The 12,882-nt window shown below is 37.6% G+C and overlaps 1 protein-coding gene across 4 annotated transcripts; it reads right to left on the bottom strand.

Moving 5' to 3' along the window:
• Positions 1-461: 461 nt before the first annotated feature.
• Positions 462-12,167, bottom strand: prkcsh (protein kinase C substrate 80K-H). Of its 4 annotated transcripts, XR_005209870.1 has the most exons (19): positions 12,048-12,163; positions 11,616-11,766; positions 10,041-10,157; positions 9,734-9,829; positions 9,588-9,645; positions 9,308-9,425; positions 8,204-8,333; positions 7,852-7,936; positions 6,881-6,959; positions 6,031-6,114; positions 5,776-5,940; positions 5,599-5,692; positions 4,189-4,258; positions 3,943-4,032; positions 3,786-3,860; positions 3,587-3,686; positions 3,325-3,484; positions 2,951-3,064; positions 462-692 (listed from the first exon to the last, which is right to left on the bottom strand). XR_005209870.1 is itself a non-coding variant. In XM_037792158.1 (18 exons), the coding sequence occupies exons 2-17, from the start codon at positions 11,716-11,718 to the stop codon at positions 3,338-3,340; spliced, it is 1,611 nt and encodes a 536-aa protein (XP_037648086.1). In that variant the 5' UTR covers positions 11,719-11,766; positions 12,145-12,167; the 3' UTR covers positions 462-692; positions 3,325-3,337. The 4 variants fall into 4 exon arrangements, 3 of the variants coding, with proteins under 3 accessions (XP_037648086.1, XP_037648083.1, XP_037648085.1); XM_037792158.1 differs by lacking the exon at positions 2,951-3,064 and having other exon boundaries at positions 12,145-12,167; XM_037792155.1 differs by lacking the exon at positions 2,951-3,064.
• Positions 12,168-12,882: the final 715 nt, after the last annotated feature.

Genomic DNA, 12,882 nt, shown 5'->3' with positions numbered 1-12,882 from the left:
ATGTTTTAGAAGTATATTTAATTACTACAATTAATTAAGATTGAATGCACCTTATTAGGAGGCCACTTGTATCGATTAAGTGCTTAATAATAAAAAAATTTAATTTTATACTGGAGTTTAAGGTACAATTTATAACATTGATAACATTCAGCCACTAGTTGTCGCATCTCCCTCCCCCGTTGCATTGCATTCACTTCACAACAAATGAAAAAAAAACAAGAGATACCACGTGATACCAACATCATTATACTATTGGCTTACCAGCCTTGTTAGAAGTGGGAGCCAAACGTCAGATATCTTCCACAGAGATAAACAAAACATTAATTTTGGACCTCTCAAAATGTTTAAAATTATTAATTCACAGTCATAATAACTTTTTTGAGTGAATGAATTTTTTTTAAAAGATTCATCTACATAAAAATGTTATCAATATAACCTTTAAAAATGGACGCATGCTTGGAATATGATAAAATGAACTTTATTTGAAAACAATGGAATGACTATATTTGACACAAATCAGTAACAACACAACAGGTGGCAGAGGAAGTTGGATGTGCAGACGAGATAACTACTCATTGGAATTTCCATCGTTTATTCTCAATTGTTTATCGACGCCGAGGTGGTGCCGCTCGCTCCCGGCATGGCATGGCAACTTCAGGTTGCTATGGCGACTGTGGTCCCTCAAGAACAACCTGAAAGAGTGAGTGCAGACACATTCATTTCAATGGCGTGTTTGCTTAAGTCATGACTTCCTAGTTGTTAAAAAGGGAAGGGCAATTTAGTTGCAATTAATCCCCGGAGGTTTGTTTTCCGAAGGACTAAGCATTTATAGCAGTGATGTAAATCCCTTTCTTGTGTTATCTTAGAGTCAGCACTTACATTTGGGTTATGCTGTGTTTATTTAGGTCCACAATACATTAGACTCTCTCACCTCCACACTCGCTTGAACAGACCTAAAGTCATCCATACTATCATTATAATAAAGCTTAGTTCAAGACCCTGTCTACAACATCACCATCAATCATAAAAAACTATAAAACAGATAAATGATTGATGAGTTTAAAACACCAAATCCATCTGAAAAGTTAAATAAGTTACAGTAGCCTTTTATAGTCCTTGTTTATTTTAAGGGAAGCTACACCTGATTTCTATTCACTCTGTACAGCATCATGGCTGAGCCTCACAGGAAAGCTCACAATATGATGTCACTATAGATTGTTTAGCGATGGTAACATTGACTACTTTTACATGCACTCTAATATTGAACTATTATTCACATATGACAATATTGTGAGTTTGATACAGGTCATGGAACCAGCATATTCTGTTTGGATATCATGAATTACCTTATTCTGAGTGGAGCATTTTCAGATTAAGACATGTGGGATATGCTGATATTATTCTGGTTTTAGGAGCATTCTTTGGACATGTATACAGCACGTTCAGAATATGCGTCTAAATTGTTTTTTTTATTGCAATATGCGACACACAGCCTCTTGCCTGTTTACGTCCAGCTCTTGTGCGTTGCACACAAACCAACTAGTCAACAGTTTACTGAGATGCATGCTTGAAAGAAAAGCCCACATTTCTGGTGGGAAGGAGAAACACACCTATTTTTAAACATTATGAAAGACTTGGATATCAACAGGTTATTATCGTGTTAACTTTGACAGCCCTAATAAAAACCTTTTCATATCCAAGTCTTTCATAATGTTTCAAAGTACTGTAGGTGTGTTTCTCTACATGCACAAACGCAAATTTGTTTTAACCGACTAATTTCTTTAACACATTAATGCAACTTGCAATATTTGATTAACCTTTTAAAAATCTGACAGGCCGCCGATCTTTCAGAGGTTGTAGCAGGCTCAGTTTTAAAGCTAGTTAGCTGATAATCACATGCAGTTTGGGGCAAGATAGTCAAGTCAGCACACTGACACACTGACAGCTGTTGTTGCCTGTTGGGCTTGAGTTTGCCATGTTATGATTTGAGCATATTTTTTATGCTAAATTCAGTACCTGTGAGGGTTTCTGGACAATATCTGTCATTGTTTTGTGTTGTTAATTGATTTCCAATAATAAATATATACATACATTTACATAAAGCAGCATATTTGTCCACTCCCATGTTGATAAGAGTACTAAATACTTGACAAATCTCCCTTTAAGGTACATTTTGAACAGATAAATAATGTGTGATTAATTTGCGATTAATTGTGATTAACTATGAACAATCATGCGATTAATCGAAATTAAATGTTTTAATCGATTGACAGCCCTAGTTTTTAGATATGTGCAAATATGGCAATGCCAAAGGTGGTTGAAGGAACGAAAGAGGGAGGCTGAGTTTGCATGGTCGAACAAGTCCACGTTAATAGGAGTATGCACGGCTGAAAGTAATGGGGAACATTAGTGGAATATTCATTTTCATTAGCCAAGTGAAGACCTTAGTAGGAATATTGTCTTTTTCGAAATAAAGGCAAAAACCTGAATATTTGATGCATGTAAACGCAGTCAGTAATGTCACCAAACCAAGCTATTTCTATGATGCGCAAAATACTGCAAGCTATCGCAGTATCTGTAACCTTAAAAAAAACTGTTAAATAATGTTTCAAAAAGAAAGAATAAATCAAATACTCTATTAACTCAACGCATTATGAAATGCTTTCCATTTAACTAAATGGAAATGAAAAATGAAAAACAGCCATTCACTGCAAAAGGCTGACGTGTCACAAACCTTTTAGAGTTAAGATGTCTGCAGTAACGGATGGATGCAATACTGCACCAGTAAGGTAAATATACATCACATTATTTCAGCCAGTTTATCAATAATGTATCCAAAGGAAATGTGGCACAATATAGTGCTGTATGCATTTGTCTCACCCATACACTCTTATCCTTAATCCTCTATCAACTTAACAACTACAATGAACTCAAATGAAGTTGTTGTTACCTTGCTCTTGCTGCCGTCCTGCTCTTCTTCTAAAGGGAAGCTGTAACTGCACTGGGGATTTTCTTCCTTTCCTTTCTTCCAAAATGTTGAAACATTATGCAGCTCTGACTGTCCCTGATTTTTGTTTTGTTTGAGTAAAGCACCATTTAGAAACTTGGTTCACTGTAGGTGCAGTATATTTTCTGCTCAAAAACATGACTCTTCTACACAATCTTGACCCAATGAGGCCAAGAAAGATTAAGATCCTACCGGGGAAAAGGTGTGGTCCTGCAGCACACCTACTGTACAGTATGTGACCCACACAGTACACAGTGTGAGATTATGTCAATTTGTTTTTGAGGTCTGACAGCAATAAACACAGAAAGGTTACTCACAAATCCAGTGGATCTAGAGCTCTTCGTGCTCAGGAAGCGCTGGATCCAGGCTTGAAGGCTCATGGCAGACAGCAGGGCTGGTAAACTCCATCATGTACTCGCAACGACTGGGCTCTGAGGTAGATGTCAAAACTGTGTCCTTTCCACATATTAACTTAATCTGAAAGACAAAAAGAATATATATTGTCTGTGCTTTGTCCAAAGAGAAACATTAATGAGGTGTAGAAAAAGATCAAGTCGGGGCTGACTGGCTGAGACGCACCGTGGTGGATCTGTTAGGGCCTTGCCAACATCCTGTCCCATGTTCATACTTCATCACAGCGTAGATGTTATCCTCAGGACCCGCCCAATGTCCCCATGATCTACAGAAAGAAAACAATGGAAAGTATTGGATGAGTCAAGTGTGAATTAAAAACGTGCAAAACACAAAATAGTAAGAAACAACACAGATATTCACTCACCCCAGGTTAGTTTCTGATCCACCGTACTTTGGTTTCTGGGACACTCTGCTGAAAGGACAGAGTCTGTAGACGTATCTGAAAGAAAAAGATGAATCCTTTAGAAGTAGGAACTTATAACAAATAATAATTAATAAACACGAGACATATGTGCACATACTCGCTAGTAGGCAACTCATAACACTGGTTATAGAGGTAGGCAAACTCAGCACTGGGTCCAAAGTCAAAGGAGATTTCCTTCTCGAGGTTCCTGCAGACAAGAAAATCCAACATGTAATCTTTGTTTTCAAAACACTTGATTGTGCAACAAAAAAATTCACTGTAGCTGTTGAGAGTTAGACTGCAGTTGTGGTAACAAACACTGATTGCATTATTAGCAGAGAATCTCCTTCATATTGCTACTTACTTGACCTGATCATCAACTTCCCGGAGAGCTCTCTCAGCCTCATCAAATGCATCCCTGGCTTTCTGAGCAACTGGGAATCAAATGCACAGAATTAAAATATACCCTTTAAAAGGAATACGTCACCCCCAAAATGACTATTTGTATATCAGTCACTCACCATGTGTTACCTTGGATTCTTGAAGAAAACTGTTTTTCTCTCATGCCTCCACGGCGAACGAAAGGCCAAAATGACACTCCCGATTATTTTGATCAATATTGAGATCACGATTATTTATCACTATTATTCATTGATTTTAGGGACAAAATATTTTTATTGCACTTTCACTTTTAAATAAACAGAGCACTGATTCCACTTCCATGTTGTGCTACATTCCTGCTAATGTAGAAATATTTGCATCAAAATCAGCCTTAAAATAAGGTTCTTCTTCACATGAATTCAGGGCATTTTCGGGAAAAACAAGTAATAAACGGTATATTACTCTTCTACTCGGGACTGGAGGCACAACATTCAGGGAAGTTTTTCACAGGCTCCCGCTGTAGGTTGTGCACGCAGCGGCAAGAGAGCTCAACAAAAGTGAAGGTGGTGGCTGGCTGTTAGTTTACGAAGTGCTTGATTTGATTTGCAGCGGTTTTCTATGAGCAAGCACGCATTTAAACGTCAATATCGCAGTCGATCAACTTTATTTAATTGTGGGAAGCCAAAAAATTATGATCATGATTAATTCTGGATAAATTGTGCAGCCTTATGTGCAAGTCCAGACTACTTCGAAGTGTTAGGCTTAGCTAGGTAGTAAGGTTTTAGCGAAGATGCATGTGTTTGGAAAGTAGTGAGCACACGACTGTAGAAATGCGAGTTGGATTATCCTGCACGAGTTGTGTGAGAGTTTGTAAATGGATGTTTTGATGTAGTTTTGCTGTTGTTAAATGTGGCCTCCACTTCAATTCATCAAGACTTTTTCTTATTCTTCGTTCAACGTGAAAGCATGTGAGAAAACAAGATTTCTTCAGAAATTCAAGGTAGCATGGGGTGAGTATTGATATACAAATGGTCATTTTGTGGGTGAAGTACTCCTTTGAAGTGAATCCAGTCCAGACCCATACATACATGTGCTTACACATATACAAAAAGTTTGAGCAAATCATGTCCTCTTGTTGATGCTTTTGCTAAAAGACAAGCAATAAACCTCAGTCATATAACAGCAACACATCTGCTCAATAAATCACATTGTTCTGCTGATAAACAACTTATGTGTTGCTGATGATGACTGATGAGTTTAGCACATTAAAAATTGAAACTAATAGGTATGCAGTCACATCTGTGCTTTCTTTCTTTTAGTATTTCACAGCCTGACTCACTTACTCATAACCGAGGGCCGGCTGAGTCACTCACTTTCATACACACACACTTACCATCAATGAGGTTCTGCGTTTCTTGGTCGTAGGGTGGCATCGTCCCCTCACCATCGTCATCCTTCTTTTCTTGGGTCTGCTTCGTAGGAGGGCTCTGCATATCAAACACCGATAAAAGTGACTCACCGAAATAAACTCATCCAGCACAAGTTTGATGTAGGAACTCAGTGGGCTTACCTTATACTCTCCGTCATCTTGGTCCTCATCTTCCTCCTCTTCATCATCCTCCTCTTCTTCCTCTTGGATGTCGTCTTCAGGGTACTGCTCAGAGTCATTGTCGGGGACTGGCTCCCTGATCTCCTCCGGCGGCGTCTCCACTGGCGCTGGGATGTCTGCGTTGGCCTGATGCCAGGAAAGTCGCACATTTAGAGGAGCCGAGGCTTTCACACACGTGGAGCGTTACGAGAATAATAATAATCATCAGCTTCTCACCTCTGATTTGTATTTTTCTTTGATGTTATTCCAAACAGACTCAAATGCATCGGTGTCCACTTTGTCCACTCCTCCCAACAGTCCCTAAACAAACCAAAGACAATATTCACATTGACATTTGTTCACCTCCTTAAGTTGCGTTACATTTTTTAAAATGTTTACATTTAATGATAACTAGGGCTGTACCGAATAGTTCAAAGCTTCATTCATAACGTTGAACCCTATAACATCAGAAGTTTGAGACTTACTTCTCTGGTTTCTGGCTTTGAGAGAGAGGAGCTCACGTTCACAAATATTGATTGAACTTTCCTAAACCATGGAAATAACATATTGGAACTCTTAATTTAAGTGGTGTTCCCCTTTAATAGAAAATATCACTGGTTTGGGCAGGCAGTTGGCAAAGCAGCATTCCGACTGTTAATAATAACTTACAGAAACATTGCGTGCAATAGTCCACCTTCGACTTTCTCCTCCCCTCTCTGTCACTCTCTCTCAAACACACACACACAAACAGCAAGCACCACGGCGCTCCGTCCTCAGTCCTACATTTACTGTATTTATGTTGACTAGTTATATTCATAGAAGAAACTTGATTTAATTTTAAAATAAGAAAAATGTATTTAATCCGATGAATCACTTTATTCAAATTGAGGATTTTGTTCAAGGGTTTTCTTTTCTTTTTTTTTTTAGGGTGATGACGTCAGAAAATATGACGACAGATATTTGAAGCCTCATTCAAAAAACTCAGAAGAAGCTTTCAATGTAAAAAAAAAAATTCGGTACAGCCCTAATGATAACACTTTAACATCAGTTTTTTATATTACGATTAATACAAAAAGAAAACATTTACCTCAGCCTCTGCTTCTGTGAAGGTATCATCTGCGTCTGGGTCGAGCTCAGCATGGGACAGAAGCTCAGGCACCGAGATACTGACACAAACAAAAATACATCATTCATTGAGTTATAGTAACAAAAACTGAATAACCGTAATGATCAGCCAAAGTGAAAATATGAAAGGCATTAACATGTAATCTTTTTAAAAAGCCATAATCTATTCTCAGACATTTTTTATTCGGAAAAAAATGTCTCTATATCATGCCATCAGGTTATTAATAGGGCTGGGCAAAATCTTCTATCTCAATAACGATATCACGATATAGCGTGTTTTCTGGTAATTCAATATATAAATACATGGTCTATATCAAATAACCACATGGTAAAGCCTACTTTTGTATACTCCTGTGTGAATTAAATACTTAAAAAGTATGGTGTATTTTCTCATTTAACTAAGAACTTTAGTGCAAAATGAACAGAACAGTTTCAAGTCAAATTATAGAGAAAAAACAGAATAAATATTTCTAGCTTTCTTGCTATACAAACTATGTTTACATGCATGCACACAATACATACTGTAGTAATCTGAATAAGACAATAGTCTGATTTAACTACACTGGGGTATTCCTCCATGAGCAGAATTCTTATCAATTCAGATTTTTTGAGTTAGTATGTGCTTGTTATTTATCAAATTAGACAACATAATTGGGTATCAATATATCTCGATATATGATTTCATCACGATATGATTCCATTGAAAGAAGATAAATTATTATTATCTAGTTTTCAGTCTGCTGTGTGGCAGCATTTTGGATTCCCAATAAATAAGATACAGAGCAACAAGACAACTTAAAATACATATCACTCCAGATGAACAAATGCTGCATTTCTTCTTTGTGCTATTTTATTCAACTTTGTTTTGAAAGTTGTCCCTGCTAAGCTCCCTCATTATGGGTGCTAATCATTGTGGAGGGTGCTGATACTCACAGGCCATCTGCATCATCATCCAGTTCAAGAAACACCTCAGCCATTTTGGCCTTGTCCTTCTCCATTTGAATCACTGCCTTTTGATCTGAAACAACAATTACATTTTTGAGTGATCAGTGATTCTGATCAAACACATATTTACTCTATAAACAGTGTTACTACATGTTTTGACAGAATTTTAACTTCAGGTCAAACATCTTGCATCAGTGAAGTTTTTTGAGTACTATTTGTGTGTGTGGCATCTAGACAACTTAGTTGAACTCAAACATATTATTAAGATAGACTGCACTATCTGTGATGTGATGCTCTGTACAAACAGTAGATGGTGATATGCTTTCACATCTTAATTTACCTTCCCAGGCCTTCAGATGGCGCTCTTTGGCTTCTCTCTCTGGCATCTCTACAGTCTCCTTTTCAGTTCTCAGAGCCTCCACCCTCTTTTCCAAATCTTTCCTACTGACCTGAACATCTGCATGTTTGGCCTGTTGAGACAAATCAAGAGAATACCTTTAACCAATTTAAGATCTACACAATACCTGAAAACTCCATTCAATTTACAAAACAATGTCTTAACGTTAGGGCTGCAACTAAGAATTATTTTCATTGTTGATTAATCTGTTTCTCAATTAATCGATTAGTAGTTTGTTCTATAAAATGTCAGAAAATGGTGAAAAATGTCGATCAGTGTTTTCCCAAAGCCCAAGATGACGTCCTCAAATTTCTAATTTTATCCACAACTCAAAGATATTCGGTTTACTGTCATAGAGGAGTAAAGAAACCAGAAAATATTCACATTAAGAAGAAGCTTTCTTTTCTTAAACAAAAATATTAAAAAAACGATTAATCAATTATGAAAATAGTTGCCGATTAACTTAATAGTTGACATCTAATTGATTAATTGTTGCAGCCCTGCTTAATATCTATTCCAGAGAAAACAACTGTCAGATGCAACCACAACAACCTGTCACATAAAAAGCTAAAGTAACATAATTCACAAAGGCAACAGGGAATTAGCTTAATTGTTTGTTTGTGTTTTACAGGAGGCTTAAGATGGCCAGCGTCTAGTTTCTGGATGTTAACCAGGTCCATTCAGAATGAGTGAGTGGGGTGTGCTCTAGGGTTGGGCGATTGGACGAATATATCGACAATCGCCAGTTGTTGGGCAGATGATGGCCGGTTGGAAACTTTTAACATATCGCTCAACCCTAATGTGCTCAACATCTGCTCACTCCTATTACTGCTTTCAGTTTTTCTGTGTATAATAAGCAAAACATAGGTGATATAACTAGATATTACAGCAGCAACAACAGTTGGTGTAGACACCTTCAAATGTCTCTTCTGAAGTGTCAGTATATCTGTATAAAAACATATTTGACAATGCGATGATCCATGTTTCAGGGCTCTGGATCTTGATTAATACACAAACAAATACAAAAGGTTTTCTTCTCATTCACACCTTCTTATCTTCAAGGCCCTTCTTGGCATCCTGGATAAGTTGCTGTTTCAGCAGAAAGCCCTCCTTGGCGATTTCCGCCATCTTCTGCAGGCTCTCCTTCTCTTTGCGCCCCATCTCCCTGCAAATCACACACGATATAAAGACAACAAAAACAAAACATTTAACATTTTATGGAAATTAAATGTATTTGTAAGCATATGTATGGGCTCAATGGGCATATCGGGCTTAGACTGTGAATCGTGCATAAGTTATTAGAGTTATAACCCAAAAGCATTCCCACCTGCAGGTGTTCTGACAGGCAGCACCACTGTTGTACTCATCTGTTGTGTCACAGCAGTCTGTACAAGAAACACAGACGTTAAACAAAATCCTGCCCACACAATACACCCGAAAAGAAACATTATCAGCACAGTCTAAAACTCATACCACAGATTCCATCATTGATGCGAGAAGAAGGGATGAAGCCTGGTCGGAAACCTGCATTGGTGCAGTGGAAGCTGCCGTTGGGACAGGCAGCAGTGCCTGCAAATAAATGTGAATTAGATTATATATAAAACAACTGCTCCATATTGTCATGGCCTGGCAAAGCTAGAATCATACAGCCTAAACAGGCCTCCTTCACATTTATTACTATTTTGTTTAATTCAGTGAACTGTGAAAAAAAATAGTACTTGACAGTAGGGCTGTAACAGTTTTACCGAACAGCCACTGTACGGGGTATATGTAACGTTACCTGGCTCATCAGAGCCGTCCTGGCAGTCACAGTAGTCATCGTTCACTCTGTCAAAGGGAATAGTGCGGGAGCCATCCAGGCAGGTAAAAGGTTTGCCCTCTTCATAGAACTGCCGTTCTGTGGAGGTTTAACAGAAGAAACGAGTCATGACAGCTCCAAAACTACACAAAACTCTGTGTGAACTTTCACCCCAGTGCACATTATATAACTGTACTCACGGATCTTTCTTGTTAAAGGTCCCATATCGTGCTCATTTTCAGGTTCATACTTGTATTTTGTGTTTCTACTAGAACATGTTTACATGCTTTAATGTTAAAAAAACACATTATTTTCCTTGTACTGTCTGCCTGAATATACCTGTATTTACCCTCTGTCTGAAACGCTCCGTTTTAATTGCGTTGCTAGGCAACAGTTTGGGTCCATGTTTACTTCCTGTCAGCTGATGTTATTTACATACACTGCAACAGGAAATAAACTGGGACACATTTTGAATGTTAATGTTTAAAACCGTGTCATGGGTCTAAATATTGTATATTTGTGACATCACAAATGGACAGAAATCCTAACGGCTTGTTTCAAACGTGCAATTTCTGAATACGGGCTGTGTGTGTGTTCCTCCGTATATTGAGCGTTTTGATAGTTTAACAGTATTTATATAGCACTTAAACCTGCTTTATAATATAAAAGGAACTGTACACCCAGCGGTGCATCAGGAAGTCCCTGAGGGTCATTAAGGACAACCCCCCCCCCCACAGCCTGTTCTCCCTCCTGTCCTCTGGTAGAAGATACAGGACCCCCAGGACTCTCACCAGCAGACTGAAGAACAGTTTTTTCCCCCAGGCCATCAGACTTTTAAATAGATATTCATACGACACCTTCTCACACAAAAATATATCTTATACTGTATATACTGTATATGTTCTTAATATGCCCTTGTACAAAGTATTTCCTTTTATAATTGTAATATAACTTATTATTTTAATGGAGCTTCCCAGCAAAAAGCACTTCACACGATTGTACCTGTATAACCGGCGTGACAATAAACATCTTGAAAAAGACATGATAATAAACATCCTGAAAAAGACATGATAATAAACATCTTGAAAAAGACATGATAATAATCATCTTGAAAAAGACATGATAATAAACATCTTGAAAAAGACATGATAATAATCATCTTGAAAAAGACATGATAATAAACATCTAGAAAAAGACATGATAATAATCATCTTGAAAAAGACATGATAATAAACATCTAGAAAAAGGCATGATAATAATCATCTTGAAAAAGACATGATAATAAACATCTTGAAAAAGACATGATAATAATCATCTTGAAAAAGACATGATAATAAACATCTTGAAAAAGACATGATAATAAACATCTAGAAAAAGACATGATAATAATCATCTTGAAAAAGACATGATAATAATCATCTTGAAAAAGACATGATAGTAAACATCTAGAAAAAGACATGATAGTAAACATCTTGAAAAAGACATGAAAAATACATGAAAATCTCACCTTCCACAATATGGGACCTTTAAGTTTGTTATTACATTATAAATACTTACTTGACAAAGGGACACCGCGAGGGCGTTGGACTTCCACCGCTGAGACTCCCACAGTCAGGACACTCAGCATCATCAGCATCAGGAGGGACTGACAGGACATCATGATGGTGCAGCTCCACACTGGGACAAGATTCAGCTGCACAGGAACCACCTCAATCACACAAAAACCATCTGATTAATAAAGGAAGTAACTACAAACATGCCGTGACAAGGATGATAAGGTTATAAAGACACAACAGCGACAACACGACATGAAGTATCTCCGCTTGTTTTAACGCGTCATGACAGAACACAATGACGTCTTGTTAGTTAGCCGAGAGCTAATGCTAACTAACAGATTTAGCTAAAAGAAACCCATAAACTAACACTTATATATAATATCAATAAACCATATGTCGTCACAATAACATCATAATACATTTACGTACGTACGAGGTTAATAAAGTGGGTAAAGACAAAGAAAAAACGCTTTAATTTAGTTCTTAGAAGAAGCTAATAGCTAATCATTACCGGTCAATTCACCACCTACTTCCGTTAGTGTCAACGCGCATGCGCATATCCACTGTGTCTTGTTCCACTCTGATTGGACGAGGCTTTGTTCAGCCCATCTCTGATTGGACAAGGCTTTGTTCAGCCCCTCTCTGATTGGACGAGGCTTTGTTCAGCCCTCTCTGATTGGACGAGGCTTTGTTCAGCCCCTCTCTGATTGGTCGACGCTTTCGTTCAGCCCCTCTTATTGGTGGAGAGCCGTGGCACCGTCTGAAGTAGAGGATTCTGGGAAGGATGCAGCCATCTCATGCCAGAGATCCAGACAGGTGCAGGTATTCATCACTCTTTACACTGTTGTTATCCTTATACTATACTAATATATATATATATAATACTACGGTCTGCAGGACAGATTATAATGCATACAGGGCACTTTCATAGACTAAGCTACTGGAGTTACCCTGCACTATACTCTTTTTTAACAGTCTCTTCTGCACTAAATTCACTTTTTTAACAGTCCTGTATCACAGTTGTTACCCTGCACTATATTCAGTTTTAACAGTTTTCTTCATCTCCTTGTATTTTTATATCTGGTATATTTTTTGTACTAAAAAACTAACAAATAAATAACTTATTTTAAAATAACAAAATCATTCAAATGTATTTCAGACATAGTCTAGATGTTTTTAACAACCAAGGGATGTTGCCTGCAATATCCAGTTAATGCGGTCTTGCTAAAGTCTTGCAGAAATAAGATTGAAGATCCCGATTAATTGCA

Source organism: Sebastes umbrosus, chromosome 14, assembly GCF_015220745.1.
Source record: "Sebastes umbrosus isolate fSebUmb1 chromosome 14, fSebUmb1.pri, whole genome shotgun sequence".
NCBI classification, from domain to species: domain Eukaryota; kingdom Metazoa; phylum Chordata; class Actinopteri; order Perciformes; family Sebastidae; genus Sebastes; species Sebastes umbrosus.
Note: the sequence above shows the minus strand (reverse complement) of the source record. Positions and strands in the feature narration are given on the sequence as shown.

Excerpts from the sequence above, each read along its gene's own strand:
- prkcsh (XM_037792158.1), bottom strand. The coding sequence starts at position 11,718 with ATGATGTCCTGTCAGTCCCTCCTGATGCTGATGATGCTGAGTGTCCTG. Across the intron at positions 9,830-10,040 it reads GGACGGCTCTGATGAGCCAG|GCACTGCTGCCTGTCCCAAC; the intron begins GTAACGTTACAT and ends ATTTATTTGCAG. Across the intron at positions 4,033-4,188 it reads GAAGTTGATGATCAGGTCAA|GAACCTCGAGAAGGAAATCT; the intron begins GTAAGTAGCAAT and ends TCTTGTCTGCAG.